The 27,386-nt window shown below is 43.8% G+C and overlaps 1 protein-coding gene across 1 annotated transcript in view; it reads left to right on the top strand.

The window, feature by feature from the left end:
- LOC105560058 overlaps positions 1–27,386 on the top strand; it is a 117,810-nt gene that overhangs the window by 45,117 nt on the left and 45,307 nt on the right. The window contains exons 15-55 of the mRNA XM_012008806.1: positions 67–582; positions 692–877; positions 990–1,241; positions 1,686–2,117; positions 2,406–2,699; positions 4,162–4,410; positions 4,654–6,411; positions 6,712–6,900; positions 7,110–7,491; positions 7,611–8,026; positions 8,147–8,297; positions 8,388–8,640; positions 8,818–9,082; positions 9,944–10,140; positions 10,246–10,512; positions 10,585–10,840; positions 11,018–11,212; positions 11,343–11,525; positions 11,610–12,254; positions 12,410–12,611; positions 12,689–12,864; positions 12,958–13,226; positions 13,316–13,754; positions 13,826–14,065; positions 14,332–14,507; positions 14,973–15,138; positions 15,241–16,119; positions 16,670–19,624; positions 20,537–20,680; positions 20,772–20,849; positions 20,914–21,441; positions 21,705–22,031; positions 22,178–22,558; positions 22,897–23,220; positions 23,512–23,817; positions 24,160–24,468; positions 24,543–24,857; positions 24,925–25,233; positions 25,410–25,736; positions 25,846–26,820; positions 26,933–27,265. Coding sequence (XP_011864196.1) covers positions 67–582; positions 692–877; positions 990–1,241; positions 1,686–2,117; positions 2,406–2,699; positions 4,162–4,410; positions 4,654–6,411; positions 6,712–6,900; positions 7,110–7,491; positions 7,611–8,026; positions 8,147–8,297; positions 8,388–8,640; positions 8,818–9,082; positions 9,944–10,140; positions 10,246–10,512; positions 10,585–10,840; positions 11,018–11,212; positions 11,343–11,525; positions 11,610–12,254; positions 12,410–12,611; positions 12,689–12,864; positions 12,958–13,226; positions 13,316–13,754; positions 13,826–14,065; positions 14,332–14,507; positions 14,973–15,138; positions 15,241–16,119; positions 16,670–19,624; positions 20,537–20,680; positions 20,772–20,849; positions 20,914–21,441; positions 21,705–22,031; positions 22,178–22,558; positions 22,897–23,220; positions 23,512–23,817; positions 24,160–24,468; positions 24,543–24,857; positions 24,925–25,233; positions 25,410–25,736; positions 25,846–26,820; positions 26,933–27,265 — 17,244 coding nt within the window. The remainder of the gene's footprint in view (positions 1–66; positions 583–691; positions 878–989; positions 1,242–1,685; positions 2,118–2,405; positions 2,700–4,161; positions 4,411–4,653; positions 6,412–6,711; positions 6,901–7,109; positions 7,492–7,610; positions 8,027–8,146; positions 8,298–8,387; positions 8,641–8,817; positions 9,083–9,943; positions 10,141–10,245; positions 10,513–10,584; positions 10,841–11,017; positions 11,213–11,342; positions 11,526–11,609; positions 12,255–12,409; positions 12,612–12,688; positions 12,865–12,957; positions 13,227–13,315; positions 13,755–13,825; positions 14,066–14,331; positions 14,508–14,972; positions 15,139–15,240; positions 16,120–16,669; positions 19,625–20,536; positions 20,681–20,771; positions 20,850–20,913; positions 21,442–21,704; positions 22,032–22,177; positions 22,559–22,896; positions 23,221–23,511; positions 23,818–24,159; positions 24,469–24,542; positions 24,858–24,924; positions 25,234–25,409; positions 25,737–25,845; positions 26,821–26,932; positions 27,266–27,386) is intronic.

The following is a 27,386-nucleotide window of genomic DNA, read 5'->3' on the forward strand; positions in this document are numbered from 1 at the left end:
AATAAAAAGTTTGTCTTTGTGAACAAAATATCGTGTCAATCGACAATCTTGTGTTTGTCTGACCAGATCCATGCGAGGACCTGTCTTGCGGACCCAATGCGCATTGCATGCTCTTAAACGACGTAGCGACGTGCCTCTGCAGCAATGGCTACACCGGAAAGCCCGGGGTGAAGGACGGTTGCCGAGACATCGACGAGTGCGCGATAAACCCGTGCCCTCCGGGCGCAATCTGCAACAACGAGCCTGGTTCCTTCTCGTGTCAGTGTCCGAGTGGCATGATGGGCGATCCTTACAGCGGCGATTGCCAGGAATCTAAAACACCTCACGTGTGTGGCCCCAGTGCGCCCTGCCCCGCTGGAGAGCAGTGCATCAAGGACGAATTCGTGGGCAGCAGCGTATGCATCTGCCAACGCGGCTACACACGCGACCACGAGACCGGTAAATGCAGGGACATTAACGAGTGTATGGAGCTGAGAGAAAAGCCCGCTTGCGGTGTCAATGCAATTTGTAAGAATCTCCCTGGCAGCTACGAGTGTCAGTGCCCGCCGGGCTTCAACGGAAACCCCTTCTCGCTTTGCGAAGGTAAGGCTCTTGACTTATAGTCAATATTTTAATAACTGTAATTATCATTAAAAACAAACGTGCGTTTGTTCATTAAAATCATTAAAAATGTTTATTGGAAAAATTACAGAATGCAACAGCATCGAATGCCAATGTCAACCGCCATACAAGATTGTCAATAATAAATGTATGCTGGCCGGATGCTCGAAAGGTGAAAAGTGCCCAAGTGGTGCCGAGTGCATAACGATTGCCGGCGGTGTCAGTTATTGCGCCTGTCCTAAGGGATACACGACCAAGTCCGATGGCTCCTGCGAAGGTATTGACGAAGCGATCATTTCAAGAGAAATCGTATTTTTGTTGTAAATTTAATTGACAACAGTTACAAAAAGAAACGGACATTGTTGACCAACTAACAATTATCAATGCAGATATAAATGAGTGTATCGTGGGTCACCAAGTCTGCGGTTACGGTGCCGAGTGTATCAATCTACCAGGTTCTCATCAGTGCGTGTGCCCGCACGGATACGGCGGCGATCCGTACAACGGGCTGTGTTCTCCGGCGCAGAAAAGATGTACCAACGACAACGAATGTAAGGCCAACGAGAAGTGCGTGCAGCCTGGAGAGTGCGTGTGCCCACCGCCGTTCTACACAGATCCTTTAGATGGAAATCTTTGCAAGAGTAAGTTTCCGAATTTTATATTAATATATTTTTCGTCGTATTGTATACACAGAAAGAAAAATTAGCCAAAAGAGCTAAAATATAGCCGTGGCAACTAAAATGTGTCTTTGAAATAGAGACAGTTAATGTCGTTGCTGTCGAACCCCAATTTATTAACGCGTGAATGGAAATTAAGCTTAAAATAACTGTCGCTTTCTTAGCTACTCGTGTTAAAGTGAGCTATTCTTTTTAATTGATACAGTTGCACCTCGCAACGAAGGTATTTTACATCTAATAATAAACTTTTAGCAAAGTTTACCTGGTTATGCCTTTACCCTACATTCAAACTAAAATTTATCTAAAATTAAGTAATTTCTTTGCGTGTACGGTCGCAGCTCGTATTATATATTCTCATGACAATCATGTTTTCTTTACGCAATTTATCATTAAATTTTCTAATTGCAGATCCTTGCGATCGTTTCCCGTGCGGTATTAACGCAAGGTGCACGCCGAGCGATCCGCCTCGGTGCATGTGCGAGGCTGGCTTCGAGGGTGACCCGCAGCACGGATGTATCGACGTGAACGAATGTGCGAATAATCCTTGCGGACACGGTGCATATTGCATTAATACCAAAGGAGACCACACATGCGAGTGTTCTAAAGGTATGATCGGTGATCCTTACGGTGTCGGCTGTACTGGAGTCCCGACCGGCAAGAGTGAGTGCTCGTCAAACGACGATTGCGAGAATTACTTAGCATGCGTCCAAGGGATTTGCGTCAACCCCTGCGACAACGTACCCTGCGGACCTAATGCCTACTGCGAGCCCGATAAACACGCGGCATGGTGCAGATGTGTCATTGGGTTTACGGAAGGCAAGAATAACGAATGTGTCTCACGTGAGTGCGAACTTTCTAAATCTTCTAACTGTACGTCTAGATAATTTTTTTGTACATAATTTTGATTAGGCTATAAAATAATATAAGAGAAATTATTATTTCCAAACTTATTTAAAAATTTCGAAGGGAATTATCTTTATAATATTTACAATACGAGCACAACTTCAGTTTTTAAATTAGGTAGTTTTAGTTAGTACGTTATCAATTTATCTCGTATAAATCCTTGTTAAGACTTTGTTTTTAGATGCAGGAGGATATACGCGGGATAAACCTTTGTTTCGGTTTCAGAATGCGACGGTTTTGTTTGTGGCACCGGGGCTCAATGTATCGTTAGCTACGATGGGCCGACTTGTAAGTGCATCGAAGGTTTCATGGGCAATCCTTTCCCTGGCGGACAGTGCGTTCCAGATATTTGCTCTCCTGAAATTCCATGCGCCGAGCCGAGCGTGTGCATCAGTGGACGTTGCAAACGGCGCTGCGAAGGAGTGATTTGTGGCATTGGAGCCATGTGCGATCCATTAACGAATAAATGTGTATGCAACCCTTACTTCGTCGGCAATCCCGACCTGCTCTGTATGCCACGTAAGTATTGTAAATAGTATAATGTGTCTATATGCAGAGCGTGATTTGAAACAACTTTATGTCCTTGCAATGTCGCGCGGTCCTGATTGAATCCTGAGACAATTTTCTTTTACGAAAATTTTCTCCGAAACTTTCTGAATTATAAAAAGAAATAGTGAGTAACAGTTGAAGAGGCAGGCAGGGGTGGCGCGCAGCGTGACTCACTGCGAGTACTTACGCTAGACACTCAGCTGATTGTTACACACACATATATTTACATATACACGTACGCGCGCGCGCGCGACACTCTCTTTTTTCTCTCTCCTTTGGTGGAAATTTTTTTCAGAATTTTTTATAATTTTTATGTAAATTTTAGCATTTTTAAGGTTTCTCAATAACTTTATAATTTTCACATTTTTTTATACAAATTTGAACACTTTTCTGAGATAACGAGAAAGTTTATATCTTTCCTAGAATTTTTTATGTCTGAATTCTAAAATATTCTGAAATTTTTGAAGTTTCTCATTCTATAATTTTGTTAAAAATTTCGCCGATAATTATTGAGGTTTACCAATCGCGGAAATTGTCGGAATTTCGGGCGTTCAAAAGTTCTCTCACACGCGTCACATTTTCGTCGGTGGTGGTCGTTGACGACCGTCCAGCGCGGGCTTCATCGCTGACCTCTTCACGGCCTTCTAAAAAGGCCTTGTGCCACCGGCAGACTTGACGTTCTGACAAACAATCATTACCAAAGGCTGTCTTTATCATAAGAAAAGTTTCCACTGCGCACTTGCCGAGATTTACACAATGCTTGATGGCAATCCTTTGTTCCAACGAGCGCTGCATTGCGGCTTGTACGGGAGACGAAAACGAGTTTCACGGAAAACCCTGCCCTTACTCTACGGATGTTCGGGGACGCATGAGCGACATTACGTTCGTCAGCTGACTTTCCCCTCTATCGATCCCAACCGATCCGAGCGCGCTGTGACGTATGGTCGCTTCACAATAAAATCACTGACATTACTTTTCGGACAAACCATGTATTGTGTAGTGATTAACTAATCGCTCTGCGTAACCTTGAGTCGCGCCGCATGCCACCCCTGTTCGCCTCTTCTCAAAAAGAAATGACTCGTCGATCGACGAATCATTTCTCACTGGGAGTTGCACTCAGCCCGTTATTCATTATTCATTAACTATGTTTTTCATAATTTAAAAATTCTAAGTTTCGGAGAAATTTTTGATAAAGTAAAAATCGTCTCAGAATCCAATCGCGAATTCACAATATTGCAAAGACATAGGGTTGATTCGAACCACTCTGTATGTATATTGTATATATTACTCAATAATATGTAAAAAGAAGATGCGAATGATATATTCTAATTTCGTAAATGTTTCTCTGCAAGAAAAAAGAACATATTTAATAGTAGTTTATAAGTAACACTGTACAATCTCCCGTATTAAATAATACAATTCTTCTCCGTAGCCATTCAGCCACCGCACTGCGATCCATTCTGTGGGAGAAATGCGCACTGCGAGTACGGCCTTCAAGAATCGAAATGCGTTTGTCATCCTGGTACCAGCGGGAATCCTTATCACGGTTGTGGCGTTCAAGAAAAGTCCGATTGTTCTACTGCGGTGTGCGGGAAAGATGCGCACTGCAACGCGGGTCCAAACGCCGTCGAGTGCCTCTGTCCATCTGGCTTCGCTGGCAATCCATACATTCAATGTTTCGGTTAGTTGCTGTTAATTTCAGCTCTTTCGTGCTATCGTTGCATTAAATTCTTTTTTTTTAATATGAAGCTAGGAGTTTTCTCTAATCAAGAAATATTGGACTGATAAATTTAAATGTCATGAAATATACACAAAAAGTATAACTGCAACCAATTTTTTCAAATAACATCATTCTTTATGGCATCAACTGTCAATTGTGATAAGTCTGAAATCATGTGTGAATGTATTTCTATTTCTGTGTTAGACATCAATGAGTGCAACGGAAATGCATGCGGCAGCAATGCGGTGTGCATCAACACCCTCGGGAGCTACGACTGTCGTTGCAAGGACGGCTTCTTCGGTAATCCATTTGTCGGATGTCAACAAGTACAAGTGGGGCCGTGCGCTGATCCTTCGACCTGCGTTTGCAGCAACGCTGTACCATGTCCCTTCGATTATACCTGCGTCGATCATAAGTGCATAAATCAGTGCAGCGATATAAAATGTGGTCCTAGATCCGTCTGTCAGACTGGAGTGTGCATATGTCCGCCCGGCTACAGCGGTAACCCCAACGACCTGCACAAAGGTTGCCACTTGCACGGGCATTGCTCGAATGATCTTGAATGCGAGCCGCAGGAGATTTGTTTCCAGATCGGCAAAGGCGTCCGCAAGTGCGTGGACGCGTGCAGCAAACTGCAATGCGGACCTAACGCGCTATGCATCACGCAGAATCACGTGTCCTCCTGTTTGTGCATTGACGGTTACCAGGGAAATCCGAGTAATCTAGTCGAGGGTTGTCAGCCGTCCAAGTCCGTCATATCTGGATGCGCACACAATTCGGATTGTCCGCCAGGTTCCTTCTGCATCACCCTGGACGGCGGTGTGTCTGACTGTGTGAATCCTTGCAGCAAAGTGGTGTGCGGCGCCTATCAGAAGTGTGAACCCGACATCGTGCCCGGTCACGCCACTTGCAAGTGCCAGGACGGCTATGAATGGAATCCGGTACTGTCGTCCTGCGAGAAGCCGTCAGTGCCCGATTGCATAAGCGACGACGACTGCCACACGAGCGAGGGCTGCAGACCGGACGCGCTCGGTGTGTTGAAGTGCGCATCGCTTTGCGATGGCTTCACCTGCACCGTGAATTCCCGCTGCGTGACGGAGAACCATCACGGCCGTTGCGAGTGTCTGCCGGGCTATTCCGGCAATCCGAATGATCGTCGGGGCTGCCACAGCCCGCGCGAGAACCGTTGCTCCACCGACAGCGAGTGCGCGGAGGATCAGACGTGTCGCAGTACCCCGGATGGCCCGCTCATTTGCCAACTGGTCTGCGACTTCGTCACATGCGGACCCAACGCGCTCTGCGTCGTCAATAACCACGTGGCGAATTGCGAGTGTCCGCCCGGGCAATACGCCGGCGATCCGAACGACTCGGCGTCCGGGTGCCGCGCAGTGCCCTGCGTCTACAACATCGACTGCCCGCCGACCCAGCTCTGCAACCGGCTCACGCACACCTGCTACGACGCCTGCGACGAGAACGCGTGCGGCGTGAACGCGGTTTGCATCGCGGACGATCACAAAGCGATCTGCCAGTGCCCACCTGGGCTCCGTCCGAACCCGGTACCCGACGTCGAGTGCGTCGCCGTGGAGGCATGCCATCCGGACTCCTGCCATCCGACAGCGCTCTGCGTCGCCGGTCCGACAAATAATCCGGTGTGCCGATGCCCGCCGAATCACGTAGGCGATCCTTACGTGAACGGCTGCCAACCAGAGGGGCACTGCTCCGGCCCCAAGGATTGCCCGATCCATTCCGTTTGCCACGAGCATCGCTGTGTCAATCCGTGCGAGGACGCGTGCGGTCCCAATGCACTCTGCGAAATCGTCAACGGTCAACCGAGCTGCAGGTGCATCTCCAGATTCGTGCCGTCCTCGAGGGGTCCGGAACACGGCTGCGTGCGGGGCACCAATTACTGCACGGTGGACGCCCAATGCGACGACAGCGTCTGTCTAGATGGACAATGCAGAGGTAACGTAATGTTAATATTTAAGGCTCTTGCGGTGGACGAATGTTAAGTTAGTTATTAATACGAGGGTGGTCCGTAAAATAAGGTCTCCAATTTTATTTTCACAAAGAAAAACACGTTCATTTGCAATGTATCATACATCGTTGGAAAGCCTGGACTTTCCACTATTTTTCTACATAATCCCCGTTGCGATCGATGCATTTTTGCATGCGGTGTAGCATTTTTTGTATACACGTATACAGATTTAATCGTGTTGGGAAACTTCAAATTATAAAACTCATGGGGGATTTCTGTTGCTTCAGCTGTGTGTCGTTCAATCGCTGATTGCTCGGATGGAGAAAAATGTATCAATAACAAATGTGTGGTGTCCTGCATCGCGCATTCTCAGTGCCTAGTAGATCAGGCATGTGTTAACGGAGGATGCATCCTTGGCTGTCGTAGTAATAAGAACTGTCCGACTACTGAATCGTGTATCCACAACAAGTGTCAAGGTATGTCGCGAGTCACATTACATAGCTTTGTACTCTCTCACTTATATCAAATAAATATTGTATACATGTGTGCAAATTACAAATTAATATAAAGTACGATTAAATAAAATTGAATATTAAATAAAAAAGTAAAAATATTACTTTTTATTAACGAATTTATGCAATACCGTAGTTCTTGCGAGTGAACGAAGAAATTCGTGTACTTTTAGATCCTTGCAGTAGAAAAGACGTGTGCGGACCAAATGCGATTTGTAGTTGTGCGAATCACGCAATCACGTGCACATGTCCCCTCGGTTTTCACGCCAATCCCACCCCGGAGCAAGGTTGCGTTCGAGTGCCAAATGTGTGCCAAACTCCGCAAGACTGTCCCAGCCAGCATCTGTGCGTCTCAGGATTATGCCAGTGTCAGTGCTCGGAGCAGAATAATTGCGCGCAGGGTGAACGTTGCAAGAATGGCATTTGCATGAAGTTATGTTACGGCGACAGCAATTGTCTACCCGGCGAATTGTGTATCGACGGCACGTGCGAGGCGGGCTGCACCTCTGACGTCGGTTGCAAACGCGACGAAGTGTGCATTAAGAGCAAGTGCAGGTATTGCCATTTTAATCCAAACTTACTTTATCGAATTATTCGTTTGTCGCGTCCACATTTTTTAAAAACATCCGTAACTTATCTGTAACACATTTGTGACATCTAATTTATTTTCTCAGATGCAGCCACGGATTTATTGCCGGTCCCGAACATTGCCTGGACATCAACGAGTGCGAAGATCAACCGTGCCATCCGAGTGCTGAGTGCATTAATCTCCATGGGTCTTACCGTTGCACGTGCCCTTCAGGTACCGCGGGCGACCCTATAGGATCAGGTTGCGTGCTGCCGCATCAGTGTACCACGCATAGGGACTGTTTTGACACACAGGCTTGCGTTCAACACAACTGCTCAGATCCGTGCTCTTTCATCGACTGCGGTTTAAATACTATCTGCACTGTTCTGGATCACGCAGCTGGTTGCCAATGCCAGCCTGGTTACATCGGCGATGCCTCAGGATGTTTCAAAGTAGAATGCCTTTCTAACAGTGACTGTCCAACGGATAAATATTGCAACCAGGAAACCAACAAGTGCAGCAGTAAGCCATGATACCCTCTCATTGATATCGAGTTATATAATGCTTTAGTAAAATAACAAAATTATAGTTTGAAAGCAATTATACAATTTTTTTTAAATCTTTGTTCACTCGTTTTGTCAGGTCCTTGCAATCAAGTAAACTGCGGATATGGTAATTGCTTAGCCATCGATCATGTTAGCGTGTGTAAATGTTATCCTGGCTTTGTCCTTGTCGGCGACATTTGCGGTGATGTCAATGAGTGTTTGCAGAATCCTTGCCATCCCTCAGCTACGTGAGTGAAATTTATGATTTATTACAGCCGATTGTGCAAACTTGTGATATATAAATTTTCAAATAAATAAACCATTAAAAAATTGTGCAGATGCCAAAACGCCGAAGGATCGTTTGCTTGTGTTTGCCCGCACGGTTTAGTAGGGGATCCATTCAAAACTGGTTGCAAGCAACCCGGCGATTGCTTCACAGATTCAGATTGTCCAAATTCAGCCGCCTGCATCGACAACAGATGCACTAATCCGTGTGACGCGCCGGGGATTTGCGGTAGAAATGCAGAATGCCTCGCACGTGACCATGTTCCGATCTGTAGGTGTCCCGGACAAACTACGGGAAATCCGGCAGTGAGTACTAAATTTAAGTCTTAACTTCTCTAAAGCTTTAAATGTTTTATAATAATTTGCATATTATAATCCATCATAATTGATAATGATACTCTAATTTGAGTATTTTTATAGCTAATCGGTTTCTCATTTTATTTCGTTCCTATTTTTTTTATCTTCTATTTAACTTTGTTTTAGACGGAATGTATTCATCTGGAGTGCAACTACCACAACGACTGCAGTCAGTCAGACGCGTGCTTCGATCACAAGTGCGTCGACCCCTGCTCTCTTTCGAACGTTTGTGGACATGGCGCCGATTGTTCGTCGCTTAATCATAGCGCGGTATGCACCTGCCAACCTGGCGGCACAGGCGATCCGAATCTTGGGTGCACTCCGCTGCAATATTGCAAGAGTGATTCACAATGCGCAACCGGTTCAGTGTGCAACGGAGGGATATGCACCGGTAAGTTAACATTGGACAATTGCGAAAATCACATATTAATTCGTAAACGGTATAACTCATAGATCTATAAATTTCATGTACAATCTGATTATATATATATATATTTTATTACCTTTAGCATACAGCCAGAAAGTGGGACTTGGTTTACAAAAGTTTCTTAACCACTCATTCATCCATACTCTCATTCATACTCTCTCTAATCTCTACCCCTAATCTCTTTCCCTTCTTATTTCTTACTTATAATTTCTTATTTCTACAATGACTAGCTCATCTTTTTTTGCCTTTCTTTTTCCTTCCATAATTTACATAATATTGTTACGCCCGTGCTCGGATGCGACGTCCTGAGAATGCGCGCCAGCCGCGGGCTGAAGTCGCGACGGATTAAACGATCGGTCGCGAAGGACCGATGCGCGGTTGTTGATTATTGATTTTGTGATTCTGTCTCTGGGCTCTTGGAGAGTACAGACGTGTGTTCTTTACTAAATAAAGTTCCCTTGTTGATTTCCAATCTTTATTGATTTCTTCGCGGCCCGGTGGCGTGCGCCGCGAGCGAAGTCGAGCCGACGAGTGCGCGAGTGCGCGAGGTGTTGTGTGGACGGCGGAGCCGGACGCAACAATAATATCTTTCCTTTATCTTCATCTATTACATCGTTATATATAATCTTTCCAACTTCTTTTCCATACTATTACCTAACTCTAAAAACCAGTCTTTCGTCGTTTTACAATCCTTTAAATAGTGTTCTATATTATCTTTACCCTCCTTACAAAATATACATATTCTTCGTTCATTTTCTTCTTTTAACCAGTATTTGTTATCTTCCTCCATGTTTCCGCGTACAATCTGATTATTGTAATTTGCAGCGCTCTGCGGAAGTACAAGAGATTGCATCGGCGATCAACTCTGTATCAATGGCCTCTGTCAGCCCACCTGCAGAAGTAATTCTAGTTGTCCGGAATATCAGTACTGCCATAATAACATATGTGTTCAAGAATTACGTTGTGCGTCAGACAACGATTGCTCGTACGACGAAAAATGCATTAAGAATAATATTGGACAGGTAATTTTACTAGATGCAACATTTTCAGTTGCAAATGACAATATCTTTTTATCAATTCTGTCAGAGTAAGTATATAACATTTCATTTTTCCGTGTGTCAATCAAGGCGGAGTGTCGCAGAGCTTGCGACGTGATACTCTGCGGCCGTAACGCCGAGTGCAAGGCCGATAATCATGCCGCGACGTGTTCCTGCAAACGTGGCTTCTTCGGCAACGCTAAAGACGACAAAATTGGTTGCCAACCTATCGAATGTGAAGCCAACGATGACTGTACACAGGAAAAGATCTGCGATTATCACAGATGTAGAATCGCTTGTCTCGCGCACAATCCTTGTGGCGTGAACGCCATTTGTACAACGGAGAAGCATGTCCAAGTAATTACTTCGTTGCCTTGTACTAAGAATTGCTTTCCGGTAGCAAGTTTTACAATATCTTTTGTGCCATAGGTTTGTACCTGTCAACCTGGATACACGGGAGAGCCTACGCGCGCTTGTAAATTAATAGATTACTGCGCGAACGCACCCTGCGCACCGGGCGCATTGTGCGAAAACACACGGGGGCATTTCAAATGCCATTGTCAACCCGGCACAGTCGGAGATCCTTATAATAGTGGTTGTCAACCGCCGGTAGAATGCTTGCAGGACGCGGATTGTCCGCTGACTGCCAAGTGTGTCAACATCAACAACGTACCGAAATGCTTCGGTACGTGCGATAAGCTTTATCAATTTATATTGCAGCATTATTCTATTTATTGCATGTTGTCTAGTTTTATTATTTTCTTTACGTAATATATCTGACAATGATATATCTTGCCGTATGTAAGATTTGAAACAGGTATGTTTTATTTATTACATATTTTATTTAATCTTCCTATTTCAGATACTTGCGCACGTACCCGATGTGGTCCAAACGCGGACTGTGTGGCGAGCAATCATGCTGCGAGTTGTCAATGCCGTACCGATTACGAAGGTGATCCTAACAATCTGAGCGTGGGATGTCGTCCGAGACCAGTGGTCTGCTTGTCACACGTCGACTGTTCAGTGAATACTTATTGTTACGAAGGCATTTGCCGACGTGAGTAAATAATTATTGAATTTCATTTGCTTTAAGACCGATTTTAATCAACGTTGTCGCATGACTTTGACCTAGAGTATGTGAAAAGCAATTCTTCGATTGCTATATTCAATAAGTAATACCATTTCAGCATCCTGTCAATCGGATGAGGAATGTAACTTATCCGACGTTTGCTTGACCGGGCAATGCTTAGATCCGTGTGACGTAAGAGGAGCCTGCGGCATAAATGCCGAATGCAAAGTCAGAAGTCACATTAAACAGTGTAGCTGTCCACCAGGCTTCACTGGCAATTCCGAGGTAGAATGTGTAAGACGTAAGTGTTGCACATTCCGCAATGTTTGGACATCTTCTGATCAACGTCTCTTTGCAAATTCTATAAAATGCTGATCATTTGCAGTGCCAGTGTCCTGTCTCGGAAGTGGGGACTGCAACGAAGGCAATACCTGTCGTGAGAACGTTTGCTTGCCGGTTTGCACTGTCGACGACAATTGTGCGCTAAATGAGAAGTGCATTCGCGGCAATTGCTTGCTGACTTGTCGGCTGGACAATGACTGCTTCCTGGGTCATATCTGTCTAAACAACATGTGCTCGTTCGGTTGTCGCGCCGACGAGGACTGCAACGCGAATGAGGCTTGTTTAGGAAATAAGTGCGTGAACCCGTGCGAGGCTACGCCGTGCGGACCCAACGCCAAGTGCACCGTCTTTAACCAGCGTGCCACGTGTTCCTGCCCTACCGGTTTTATACCAAACCCGACCGCCAAGGTCGCGTGTTTAAGAACTCCGGGTCCGATCTGTCAGGCTAATCGGGACTGCGCCGTGGGCACGGCCTGCATTGCTGGTGTTTGCATACCCGTCTGCTCGTCCAGCGCAAATTGTTTGAGCAATGAAAGATGCGACAGCTCTGGCATCTGCAAGTCACTTTGCAGACGGGACGAGGATTGCAGGAGTGGTGAGATATGCGAGGGATTGGTATGCATTTCCGGTTGCCGAGCGGACATCGAATGCCATGATAGTTACGCATGTATAAACAATCAGTGCATAGGTGAGTTCTATCAGCAATTTTTCTTGTTAGTTGTTAATAATTCTGTTAATATCATATCGAATTTACTCTTGCTTGTCTATATTTAATTTTTCTTAATAAATGTAAAGTGTACTATCATTAGTCTTTATTATTATCTAATTGTTCTTTTTCTGCAGATCCATGTTTGTTGACTGATGCTTGCGGCGTAAACGCCAAGTGTACAACTGTCAATCACCAAAAGATCTGCACGTGTCCATCACCTTTGGTGGGAGACGTCCATATTGGATGCAAGCAGACATTCCTTCCCTGTGCATCTGAACTCGAATGTTTACCAGGGCAAACGTGTTACGGCAGGTCATGCTATTCAACGTGCAGAAGGTGTGGACATACGACAATGAACCAATTGTATAAAGTTATCATTGTATTTTGTTGCTAAATAATTGTATTTTTTTCAGTGATGCGAATTGCTTGAGCGACGAACGATGCGACGGCGGCATTTGTAAAGCGATATGCAATAGCGATGACCACTGCGTTGCAAATCAAATATGCCACAATCGCATGTGCGACATTGGGTGTCGCAATGATAACACGTGTCCAGGCGACGAGTCTTGTATCAACAACCAATGCAGAAGTAAGTCTATGCGTAAGATATTGCGTACGTTCGACTTTAAATACGACTGTCTTGATCGAGCAATGCAATGTAACTGCTTCAAATAATGTTCAGGTCCATGCGAAGGTGGCAAAGCGTGCGGAGAATGCGCGGGCTGTCGCGTAGTCAATCACGTAGCTCAATGTAGTTGTCCCGCAAATTATTACGGCAACGCGTTAATCAATTGCGCCAAGACCATGATTCCCTGCGACGGCTCATGCGAGTGCGACGAGATCGGTTTTTGCACCACCAGCTGTCATCATCAGAATGATTGTTCCTGCGGCGAGGTCTGCCATAGTGGCAAATGTCGCATCAAGTGTGACATCAACAACGCGTGTCCAAAGGTGAAGTTTAAGAAAAATTCGAGAGTATGTTTTTTTTTTAAATTAATGTCGACATTGTGAAATTTTTAACCTTACACGTCTTAATGCAGGGTTACGTATGCGATGGAGGTTTGTGCCTCGTCGGATGTCGCACCCACTCTGACTGCCCGTCATCATTGTCATGCACAAATGGCCAGTGTGAGAACCCGTGTTCTGCCCACGGATCACCTTGCGGAATAAATGCGCTCTGCCGCGTTTCGAACCATCGCGCGGTATGCTTGTGTCCAGAGGGCTACCAGGGTGAGCCGAGTCAGGAGTGTTACCAGCTGGAGTGCCATCATGACGACGATTGCGAGCTGAACAAGCATTGCAGCGAATACGGGGTTTGCACAAATCCGTGTTTACAGCACGGCGTTTGTGGCTTTAATGCGCAGTGCCGCGTGATCAGCAGGAAGGCACAGTGCTCTTGCCCACCGGGACATTTTGGCAATCCGAAGATTAATTGCAAGAAAGGCAAGTCCATTACATTTATTTGCAGACATTATTTATTACAAAAATTGTTACCGTGAATGAAATACGTTTTTAATACGCGCGTTGTTTTTTCTCTTGATCACTTTCAGGCGGTGACGAATGTCTACGAAGACCTTGTGGCATTAACGCTAAGTGCCGTGAAACTTTGAATGGTTTCGAATGCACATGCGACCCGGGATGCCACGGCGACCCTCATCAGGTGTGTCTCTGCGATGGCGATCTTTGCAAGGACACTCGTTGCGGCATCAATGCAGCCTGTCGAATTTACAAGAATCAGCCGCAGTGTTATTGCCCACCGAATAATCCATCAGGCGATCCAATGCACGCATGTACGTATTTTTCTTTCTGTACCCAACAAGGCATACATAGAAGAAATAATAATCTAGCTGCCTCTGAACTAAATTGACGAAATCTTTTTATATATATCATTATTAAAATAAATAAGTAAAATTTGAAAAACATACAAGAAAATATGATAACTCGCTATCTTAAAAATATCAGTTTTAATATCGTTGCGAGACGTTATTTAATTCCTTGGTCGGTATTGCCATTAATGATTTGGTTGTGTGTGCGTGCGTGTGTATGTGTGATACAGGTAGTTCAGATAGAGATTTAGGAGACTGCCGAACGAATGGATGCGGAAAGAACGCAGAGTGCATTAGGGATGGAGCCATATTCGTCTGCCGGTGTCCACCAGGTACAAGCGGTTCGCCGGATATCGAGTGTACAACAGGTAGGAAAATACGGCCTACTAACTTTTTAACCGAGCCGGTTGATTAATTTTATGTACAGCATTTGTGACTAGCGAACAGTACTGACAATCACAGGAACATGGTCCGTAGAATAACCATGTATCGTCTAGTAGGACTTGAGTAATACATAGACGTATTAATCGAGTGATAAACGTTAACATCGAGAGACAGATGTGATTGGAGCAGTATGTCGCCATGACATTGGATATATACATATTTTACCCATAAGCAAAGAATACAACATTACCTGTACATATTATACAATATAGGACATACTGTACATAATTTTGAGATGAGAGAACACGTTTCACACATATCTCACACATAACTTCATATGTAGAATGTTTATTTCAGTATCCAATCTGTCTTGAGGATATAATTGAATAAACAAAAAGACACCCATTTGCCTTATAGTGCCACTTGAATACAAGGAGGTACACATTTACAGTCGACACCATATATCTCTATTTTAGGATTAATACAGATTGGGAACTGCGAAAGGGACATTCTCATATACCCATGCTTGATATTTGCTGATATTCACGGGTTGTTATTTCCTCCTATTCTGAAATCTGTGGGGGCTTGTGTTGTAAATATCGCTGCTTGCCGTTGTAATTTCTCTGAGAAGATGTCTGATGTTTTGAAAAAGTGTAAAGTCGTTACTCTATACCTCTTCACAGAGCCTACCCTACTTTCATCATAAATACAAAGCATGTGGTTTATGTTATTTGTGAGAAAGTTTCTTTTCACAGTTCTTATAAATGCTTTTTTCTTTTTTTTTCCTGTCCCACCACCCACGACCCACCGACTCTACACCGACTTGAACACCACTATCGTGACAATAGAGCGCGAATGCACCAGCGACTTAGAGTGCCCCAATGAAAAAGCCTGCATAAATCTACAATGTCTGGACCCGTGCGCGCTACGCGGTGCCTGTGGAATCAATGCCCTGTGCCGAGTGGTTCTGCACAAGCCGCGTTGCTCGTGCCCGCAGTGCTATATCGGCATGCCCCACACGGCCTGTCATCCAGATTCTAAATGCGACACGCTCAATCCCAAACCTACGCCGAGCATCGGTTGTTCCTCCGACTACGACTGTCCGGAGAGCCTCTCCTGCCACTCGCAGACAGGCGAGTGCCGCGATCCGTGTTTGAGTTCTCGGTATACCTGCGAGGTCAACAAGAGGTGTCAGGTGCGGAATCACAAACCTATGTGCGTTTGCAAATATGGCTTCGTAGTCAACGAAATCGGGGAATTGACCTGCGCTCCTGACACGCTTACCTGCTCGAGAGACTTTGATTGTCCCTCGAACGCCGCGTGCGTCAATGGGAAATGTCAAAACCCCTGTAACGTGCGAAACAAAAGACCGTGCCCGGCTGATAAAACCTGCGATGTCCTGGACCACCGTCCCGTGTGCATTTGCACCAAAAACTGCAATCCCTCCCTCTCCATTTGCCTGCGAGACAGTGGCTGCTCTCCAGACTTGGCGTGCCGCAACTATCGCTGCGTGGACCCATGCAGAAACTCTACCTGTCCGGCTGATGCCCCCTGTTACGTGGAGGAGCACAAGCCTATCTGCAAGTTCTGTCCCCCCGGCTTTGTGCCAGATACTAAATACGGATGCATGAAAGGTAAACACAATTTCTCAGAACACTATCTGAGTCTCTTGTCATTTCTCATAGACGTTATCACATCTTTACATTGCCTGGCCTTACACGAGACATACAAATTGCTACTTTTCAGGTTTCCGTCCGTACAGACAGCAGAATATGCGCAAAACTTGATTACTCTTCACTATCTTGATTTTAATTTTTTTTTTTTTCATTTGTAAGGTCACTTTTATTACGCTACAGTTTGATACAGATTTCTCTGTTCTGTTGTCTGAACGCATATTTCAGGTTCCAAGTTACAGATACAAGTTTCCCATACCCTAGACTCCTGCTCTCTTCTGCCGATCTCCTTACTACTGAAGGATTCTTCCATTACATCTGTCTCTGTAAAGACTTAATAATGTTTCTTACAATCAGCTTACCTATTATATGCGAGCATGCTAACTTTTAATTTGTAGTCATTGAAATAAACTGTAAACTTATCTGTAGCCTAGTCTAATCAGAGTCGCTCCCCAATTAGCAGTTTTGCCATTTTATCAGATGTTATGTTTACGTTATATTGTATCCGCAGCAGTTCTTCATCCCATGCCCAAGCCAGTTTGCGAGTCCGATGATGATTGCAGTGACGCAGAAGCATGCGTCGAAAGCTCCTGCGTTGATCCCTGCATCAACGGGTGTCAACTGGCAGTTCAGTGTCGGGCTGAAGCACACAGGCCCATTTGTGGTTGCAATCTTAACGACAAACATTGTTCACCTGATGGTGCAACAACGTTGCGTCCTATAGATTTAGATCACACTTTCGAAACAGTTCACACTACGTTACAAACGTCAGCGGGTACTAGCATTCCGTCATCCACACCACCCATTTCCACTACGGAAATGCTAACCGTTCTATACACGGAGGAAAACACGGTTGCTTTAACTGATGTTACCAGAAATTTATTGAAAGATATTACTACTCAAACGACAAATGAATCAGATACGACAATTGTATCGGCGGAAATTACCACTGAGTCTCCGGAGCGTACAACCGTATCTTCGATATTAAGCACAACCGAAATTAATATTTCGAATGGCACTTTGATTTCAACGACAAACGTTGACGTTTTAGAAAATATAACATCTAGCCCCTCTACTGTTCCAACGTTTGAAAGTACTTTCCCAGTTGAAACTATTTCAACAGAATATACAACAATAGCACATACCGTTACTTCCGAAATCGAACAAACTGTGTATACTACTCCAACTGTGTATAGCACAGAAGAGACTGTTACAGAAAATATACCTTCTTCTGCTACAATTGAGACAACGAAGAGTGAATTTGAATTTGGCAATGGAGAAAACGCTACAACGGCAATAACTGGAACAACTGTTTTTCAAAATGTCACTGCCACTTCTCCAGTTACATTCAGTTATACCGAGCTTACTGATACTACTGTTTCTAGCGAAAGTACTGAAACAACAGTTTCTAAGACAACGGAAGTAAATAGCATTATTGAAGTTCCTGAGAATATAACTGCAGTTCCTACTACAGAAGTTCCTAATGTAAGTGGTGAAGAAACTTCCACAGTAGCAACTACACAACCATTTACTACTACGCAATATTCTACTATCACAGAATTAACAGTAAAGCCATTACAAGAAATCACTGAAACACATATGGAAAGTACCACTAGCGCAATGACTACCACGACATTTTTAACGCAGGTAGATCATACGACGTCATCCCCAAATATCTTAGGACATACCGAAACATCTACAATAAATATTGAACATGATACTGCCAAAGAAATCACACAAGAATGGAGCACTATCAATACTGGTTCGATCGATACGACTGAACCATATATAAAAGATACCACTTCATTTCCTATCATTACAACTGAGTCTCCTATATTTACAACAGATATTATTGATATCAGCAGTTCTCACAAAGGCACTGATATTTCTGCAACAGAACAATCCTCTACTACCGAATACATTACTCCTTACTCTACCACGGAGGAATCCTCAGAACATACTACTTTGAAACAGTACACTACAACTGAAGAGACTACTTCGAAACAGTACACTACAACTGAAGAATTTACAGGACAGGTTTCTAGTACAGAGCATTATAGCACATCGGAACATTCTACAGAGGAACATTCGACTACAGAACAGCTAAAGATGTCAGAACAAACAGAACAATATACCACGTTTGCACATTCTACTGAACAGACTTCTACTGTGAAACAATACAGCACGCCTGAATATTCTACAGAAGGATATTCTACAACAGAACAGCTTACAACATCACAACAACCCACACAATACACTACTTTAAAACAATATCCTTCGACTGAAGAGTCAACAGAGCAGATCTTTACTACAGAGCATCGTGTATCAGAACATTCTACTACAGAACAGATCTCCGCTACAAAGCAATACAGCACTCCTGAATATTTTACAGAAAGATATTCTACAACAGAGCAGTTTAAGACATCACAGCAACCCACAGAACAATATACTTCCACTAAACTATCTACAGAACAGATTTCTACTACAGAGTATTACGGTACATCTGAATCTACAGAAGCGTATTCTACTACAGAACAGATTAAGACGCCAGAGCAAACAGAACAGTACACTACGTTTGCACAATCTACGGAACAAATTTCAACTACAGAGCAGTACATTACGTCGGAATATTCTACAGATTCAACAGAACAGTTTAGAACATCACAGCAACCCACAGAACAATACACTACTTCGAACCAGTATACTTCAACTGAAGAAGTTACAGAACAGATCTCTACTACAAATCATTATGACACATCGAAATATTCAACAGAAGAATATTTCACTACAGAACAGTTTACGACACCAAAGCAAACAGACCAGTATACCACGTTTGCAGAATCTACAGAACAAATCGTTACTACGAAGCAATATGATGCATCTGATTCTACAGAAGTATATTCTACAACAGAACAGCTTAGAACCTCACAAGAACCAACAGAACTATACACCACTTTGAAACCGTACACTTCAACTGAAGAGTCCACAGAACGAATCTCTACTACAGAAAGCTATTCTACTACAGGATTCAAGACATCTGAACAGTCTACTACATTTGAACCATTTACAACAAAACAGATCTCTACTACAGAACAATACAGCACATTTGAATATACATCTGAACAGTTCATTACTACGCAAGCAACACAATATAGTACAACCGGATATCCCACAGAAGAATATTCTACCACAGAGCAACTTGCTACATCCGAAAAATCCACAGAGTCATATTTGACCACAGAATATTATACAACGCCTGAAATTATTCAGAATAAAACAGATGTATTTTGTACCTTACATGCAGATTGTACTGAATGTGAAGCTTGCATCGATGGTCTTTGTCGAAATCCATGTAGAACTGACAATTCATGTCCAGAGAATGTCTTATGCGACGTTGTGAATCATCGGCCTGTGTGCTTAGACTCAAGTACCGAGCAGAGTACGTCTAATTGTAGCGTACTCCCAGGTAAAGATTTCTCTTGTCGGGAGTTCCGTAATTGTGGTGTCATTTTGTGTTCACTGTGTTACACATCACTGATGTGTTTTCTACAAACTTCCTCCAGTGAGATCATACTATCGTATCCAGATAAAAATTGGAAGCAACCAATTCTGGAGATTGTAGACACTGCTTGTCAAATCAGTCATTTCACGAAATGGCTCATCGGTGTAAATTCATGAATGAGAATGCGATCGATACCCTAAGGGCGGCCCATAAATCGATCTATCTATCTGTCTGTCCCACATGACGACCGAGTCGAAAAGTTTTAATTAGCAGTCAGACACTGCTTTCCCAAATGCAGACAAAGGACTGCTGCATTAGCGCTCTACGCATGATGTACATTAATGCTTATGCACGACTTTCTCTCTTATAGCTTGTTTGTATCTAACTTGTGTATAATGAACTGCAATTTCAATCGTCTGCGCTCAGAGAAAATTATCTTACGCAAATCTATGATATACAGTGATGTCACATTGTGGCATGTCGTTCACAAAGAAAAAGTTTTGCTATAAAATCTGAATGATTAATTATGAAGAAATTAGAGCGTCTGACAGATGAAAGATAATTTTGCTCGAAGTAGACGCGTCAATGTGTGTTTTAGCTGCTATACTTGACACATGTAACACGAATATCACTATATGTCTTAAAGGAAAAAGTACATCGTCCTTGTGTATTTATGTTTATGTATTGCACTGACAACACCAATACGATAGATCTAAGTAAATGTATGTTGTTTCATAGCTGCCGTTTTTGATAGAACATATGAAGATTGCAGTTAAAACTGAGATTAAATAGTTTTTCTGTTGGGACATGTACATTAACATTTCACGACGCTTTCGTCGTTTGTAACATTTTTCTAATGAACATTTGTTTCGTTAGACGTGAAATGTACAACGCACAACGACTGTCCCATCCAATTGGCTTGCGTAAATCATCAATGCGTGAATCCTTGCGCTTTGGGCAATCCGTGCGACTTCGTCGAAGCTTGCCATGTTCAATATCATAGGCCGGTCTGCGTCAAAGGTACGTTTGCGATTAAATCGAGTAGTATTTTGCATAAAATTTTGCATTCCGCGATGAAAAAATTATTTATTATTTTATACGATTTTATCAGTGGACACAAATGAGGCGGAGTGTCCTTACTGCCCACCTGGCACGCAATGCGACCCATCGACAAACACTTGCATCAAAGGTTCGTACCATCGCCAGCACTGTGCTCGGTTTCATTCGATTTTATTTTCAGTTTCTCTTTATAGCCACCGAGAGATTTGTAAATATGTATGTACTGTACATATCTCACGTACATATTTCACAAATTATATATAAGACCCTTCATACAAAGCACAAAATGTTCATTTTCGATACAACTATCTCGTGCACGATCACGAAGAATGATCTCTTTAAGATATTCGTCATATTCTTTCTGAATACATCTCTCTTGTCTCGGAAAATGTTTTTCTCCCGATTAATGATTCGCATACTCTTTTGCACACAAAGATCAAGAGAATCACATTGCTATGCAAAGAGAACTTCCTTTATCTCGATTCTTATACTTGTGCACACTTCCTGGGGTTACATGGGCCTTCCCACTCTTTCTCTAGCGGGTTGCACTAGCGACAGGGATTGCCCCCTGACAGAAGTGTGCATTGGGCACACTTGCCAGGAACCGTGCCTTGTTCGAAATCCTTGTGCGGAACACGCTATTTGTATTAATACGAATCATGGAGCAGACTGCAGTTGTGAAGAAGGCTATCACGGAAATGGATTCTCTTATTGCGATTTGCGTAAGTTTCACAATGAGACATCAAATCAATATTACAACTTAAAATAGCGTACGATAAAATTACATGGTATAAATCGATATTACTTTATCAAATATTTAGAACAGTTGACACGAAAATCTGATGCAAATTATTAGTGCACATAAAAGTTACAAGTAATGTCTTATAGCTGATAAAATTTTATGAAAGTTTAATAATGGATTTTAATTAGAAATTTACAAATAAATATATGTAAAAATATAAATAAGCACATCCTACGATTTCAGTGGAAGAAACGAAGAATATTTGCCAGTACAATGAAGACTGTCCTCCGCACAAATACTGTGATCGACACAACAGGCTGTGCATTAATCCTTGCGTCGAGTTTGATTGCGGAGATAATGCAAAGTGTGTGTCTAGTAATCATCAAGCGCAGTGTACGTGCCTTCCAGGATATCAAGGAAATCCTCACATTGGCTGTCAGGAGATAGTGTCCGCTGTTGATCCTTGCGTTCCAAATCCGTGCGGTTTGAATGCTTTATGCGAAAATGACAATGGAAATCCCGTCTGCTTCTGTCCAAAAGGTCTAACTGGAAGTCCGTTCGAGCAGTGCAGTACGTACACACTTTTTATTAAATATAATTGTGACACCGTCTGTATGCTTCAAATTATTAATGTAGATACGTATAAATGTAGATTCAAATATAACAAGATGTAACAAACATTAATTTTTAACAAATCGATCTTGTAATGCGTCTAGTACCCGAAGGTGACCAGTGCGAAGGTAATCCCTGCGGCGTCAACTCAGGATGCCGAGTGGTGAATGGACAGGTGAAGTGCTTCTGTTTGCCAGGATACGAGGGTGAACCGCCACATTTTCCCTGCACACTTCCTAGCACTTCCTGCGATCCTTCTCCGTGTGGTCCCAATACTCGCTGTTCTGTGTTGGACAATGGTTACGCAAAGTGTACCTGTCTATCTGGATACATCGAAAGTCCCAATACTATTCGAGGATGCGTGCCGAAAGCTGATCAGTGCGAATTTAATCCATGTGGCTTCGGGGCAAGGTGCAACAGCACGAGGGTACCACCTTGCTACTGTCCAGATCTCACGATTGGAAACCCGTACAAGAGTTGCGGAGGTAATTGTTATTAATTATTGAATAGCGCAAAAGTAAAATGGAAAGAGTTTATTTCTAAAAAATTTTCTAAATTATCAAAAATGATATCTCGTAATTCTAATTTTTTAATTAAACAAACTATTGAATCTGCACGTATAAATTTTTACAAATTTTAATTGAGAAATTTTTTTAATACTTTATCTTTTTCATTATCTCGTTTATAATTTTTTTATGTTTAATATTAATTTGAAGGGGTTTTTTGCAATCTTCTATGTCAAACATCTTGAATAATATAACTGTAATAAAGAGCTTAAACAGTTTTAAATAATCCACAATAAAACATTTTACTATTATTACAGCACGACCAGAGGAGCCATATGATCCTTGTCTATTATCACCTTGTGGCAAAAACGCTATTTGCACGGCGATCGACGGCATAGCCAAATGCACATGCGTACCGCCATTTGTTGGCAATCCCTATATAGACGGTTGCGAGGCCGAGTGCATCATTAATCGGGATTGCGAGAGTCATCTAGCTTGTTTCAATCAGCATTGCAGAGATCCATGCCCGGGCGTGTGTGGCGCTAACGCGCATTGCGAAGTCATCGATCATCTTCCGATGTGTTCTTGCTTGCCAGGATATACCGGAGATCCGTTCAGAGCCTGTAAAATAGAGAGACCTTGTACGTGGATACATTTCAATTTGCATACTTCACACGTGACTTGTTTCATTTATTACACACAATACTGCACTAATTTAGACGATAGAATATTTCTTCTTAAATTTAGAATATCGAACGCAGTAAACTGTTAGTTTGCGTAATTTTTCAAAATTTTTGTGTCTGCCTGTTTTCATAAAATATCTTATTTTAATCTAAAAGATATATATATTAACAATTAAAGGATAAATTTACATTAACTGTAACAACAATATTAATGTAACGATAAGTCTAATTCAATTTTATTTCTTGTAGTAGTTCCGGATCAGAATCCGTGCATGCCATCGCCATGCGGTCCACACAGTATCTGCCGTGTAATGAACGATCGTGCAGTTTGCTCATGTAGTCCGGGCTACCAAGGCACTCCGCCGCATTGCCGTCCGGAGTGTCTCGTCAGTACGGAATGCCCGGCTCACCTGGCTTGCATTAATCAAAAGTGTAATGATCCTTGCCCAGGATTGTGTGGCTTGAACGCTGACTGCCAGGTCATCAATCACAATCCGATCTGCAGTTGTCCTCGTCAATTTGCCGGTGATCCATTCACTTATTGCCTCAAAGAAGGTAATACCTTATATTAATATATCTTTAGTGTAATAGTAGATTTCTATTAAATAAAGAGAGTACCTTCCTAGTTTATTCTAATTTTGATAAAGTATTGCTGATTATATAGGAAGTAAGATAGTAAATAAGTTAGATAAAGATTTTTCCTGCTTTCAAATATGTGACACAAAGTTTTCTAAAATCAGAAGATTTATGTCACAAGGAGAAACGCAATAGAATCGAAGGTACTTGATAAATTTTAATATTTCGAGTTAAGCAAGTAATGCATTCATTACCAAGTTAAGGTGAGAAAGTTTTTCGAAATGATATGAAATATTATTTAATCTATTACACTCCTTTCAGAACCTTTACCGCCAACAACAAATCCTTGTTTGCCATCGCCTTGCGGGTCTAACGCTGATTGTCGCGTCCAAGAGGATCATCCAATATGCACGTGCATCAGTGGCATGTTCGGAGCACCGCCGAACTGTAGGCCAGAGTGTGTGATCGATCAGGACTGCATTAGCTCCTTAGCTTGCATTCAAAAGAAATGTTTGGATCCATGCGTTGGATCATGCGGTTTTAACACTAATTGCACGGTTCAAAATCATCGGCCTATATGTCACTGTTACGAAGGCTATGAAGGAGATCCTTTCTCAGGCTGCGCCAAAGGTACGATTTTGACGAATTTATCTTAAATTGATATATTGTTGCATACTTCGAAGAGAGATATTTTTGCCCCGTAGCTGTTTTCCCGGTGCAACTGCCGTGCGATCCCTCACCGTGCGGCACGAACGCCGTATGTAAAGAACGTAATGGCGCGGGATCTTGCACTTGTCTGCCTGATTACACCGGCGATCCCTATGAGGGCTGCAGGCCGGAATGCGTTCAAAATTCGGACTGCGCTCACACGAAGGCTTGCATTAACAACAAATGCAAGGATCCGTGTGTGGGAGCGTGCGGAATTAACGCGCAATGCCAAGTCTACAATCATCAGCCATCCTGCAGTTGCCTCTCTGGTTACACCGGTGATCCACTTACGTCTTGCCACATACCGATAAGTACGTCAGTGATACTTTTTTCTGACACGAGTAAAGAAGGATTTATAACGTGATTGATCTGTCATAGCGCCTGCAGTACCAGGCGATACGTGCCAACCATCTCCCTGTGGACCGTACAGCAATTGCCGCGTTATTGATAATCACGCAGTGTGCTCCTGTCAACCTAATTACATCGGCAGTCCACCGTCGTGCCGGCCGGAGTGTGTAGTCAGTACGGACTGTAGTCCGAGCACAGCGTGTATCAATCAGAGATGCAAAGATCCATGTCCCGGCACGTGCGGTGTAAATGCGGACTGCCGAGTGATCAATCATAATCCAGTCTGCATATGCGCGATTGGCTATAGCGGGGATCCGTTCTTCGGTTGCGCTAAGGAAGGCAAGTTTCGAAATTCTTTTGGCCATCGTCTTAAGACTTTTATTTTCAGTATATTGGATATTTGAATAATTTATATACACTTTTTAAATATTTTCTCTATTACTTGAATTACAAATTGAATATACCGCAACTATCCTGATGTATTGAAACGCAATCACAAATTATGATTATAACAGAAGTGACACCGATACCGAGGCCAAGCGGCAATCCGTGCGTCCCTTCGCCATGCGGGCCGAATTCCCAGTGTCGGGTGATTGACGGTTTCCCGGCGTGTTCATGCTTACCGAATTACGTGGGCCGCGCACCAAATTGCCGTCCCGAGTGTGTCATAAATGAAGGATGCCCCGGAAATCTGGCATGTCAAAACGAACAGTGCGTGGACCCGTGCCCGGGCTCTTGCGGCGTGAATACGTATTGCAATGTTGTGAAACACAATCCCGTCTGCATCTGTAACAACGGCTACACGGGCGATCCGTTCACAGAATGTATACCCATTGTAGAAGGTACGCGTTTGCAAAGACCTCGCAAGGTGTTAAATTAATATATAGTTACTTTTATTAGCTATTTGTCTTCTAATATTCATTATTTCATTGTATAATTGATTGTTTCCAGCGCCTATTACGACGGAGCAGCCACGCACGCCGTGCAATCCGTCACCGTGTGGCGCCAACGCAGTGTGCAACGAACGAAACGGCGTCGGATCCTGCACGTGCTTACCGCAGTACTTTGGCGATCCGTACATCGCTTGTAGACCCGAATGCGTGACCAACGCCGACTGCGACCGCAGCAAGGCCTGCCTGAACAACAAGTGCGTCAATCCGTGCCCAGGCACTTGCGGCCAAGACGCTACTTGCCGCGTGGTCAATCATGCTCCAATGTGCTCCTGCCTGCCCGGTTATACCGGCGATCCGGTGAACGGCTGTACCGTCATCGACGTCGTGACGCCGTTGCCTGTGCCGATCAATCCCTGCGATCCGTCGCCGTGCGGACCCAACAGCAACTGTCGAACGCACGACGGACACGCGGTGTGCCTCTGCCAACCGGGATTCTCCGGAGTCCCGCCGAACTGCCGACCGGGTTGCATTGTCAGTTCTGAGTGTCCACAGAACAGGGCGTGCATTAATAACAAGTGCGCGGACCCATGCCCAGGTTCTTGCGGGCAAAACACGAACTGCCTAACGGTGAACCACAATCCCATCTGCAGCTGCGCCAGCGGCTACTCCGGCGATCCCTTCGTGCACTGCACCAGAATTAGTACCACATCGCCGTTGCCAAAAGGGGAAGGAGATCCTTGTTTGCCGAATCCATGTGGCCCGAACTCGCAGTGCAGAGTTATAGGCTCGCATCCAGCATGTTCCTGCTTGCAGAACTACATTGGTCGTCCGCCGAACTGCAGGCCAGAGTGCACCGACAGCTCGGAATGCTTAAATACCGCAGCGTGCATCAATCAGAGATGCAAGAATCCTTGCCCCGGTGCCTGCGGCGAAGTCGCCAGATGCACGGTGCAGAATCACGTCCCGATTTGTACCTGCCCAGAGGGATACGAAGGCGATCCCACCGTACGCTGTGTCCTGGAATCTCCGCCAGGTGAGTAAAAACTCGGATATCCAGTGAATTTAGATCGTCGAAGATGGTGTTTGAATATACACTGTGTTCTGCGTAAATATTATATAAATTTTTGTCCCGCGTGTTTTTGTAGCGACAGACAGGACTGTATCGAATCCGTGCTCGCCGAATCCTTGCGGCCCCAATGCGCAATGTCGCGAAAGAAACGGAGCTGGCGCCTGCGGATGTCCGCCTGACCTGATAGGCGATCCTTACGATATCATCAAGGGATGCCACAGGGAATGCGAAGCAAACACCGACTGCGCGCCGCAGCTGGCGTGTGTTGGTTTCAAATGCACAGATCCGTGCCCAAACACATGTGGAACGTTGTCTATCTGTAACGTACAAGCGCACGTTCCTGTCTGCCTGTGTCCACCGGGATATACCGGAGATCCATATTTCGCTTGTGAAATTGAGGAGATGATAAGTAAGTTTTGATAATAAAATGTAAATGGGATAATTGGTAGATGCAAAAAAAATATTAGCACAGTGAAAATGACGCTAATAATATTGCTGGCATTGTGTTAACCATATTGTATTAATATAGT

The sequence above is a fragment of the Vollenhovia emeryi genome, unplaced genomic scaffold (assembly GCF_000949405.1).
Source record: "Vollenhovia emeryi isolate VEMERY1.0 unplaced genomic scaffold, V.emery_V1.0 DF939243.1, whole genome shotgun sequence".
Taxonomy (NCBI): domain Eukaryota; kingdom Metazoa; phylum Arthropoda; class Insecta; order Hymenoptera; family Formicidae; genus Vollenhovia; species Vollenhovia emeryi.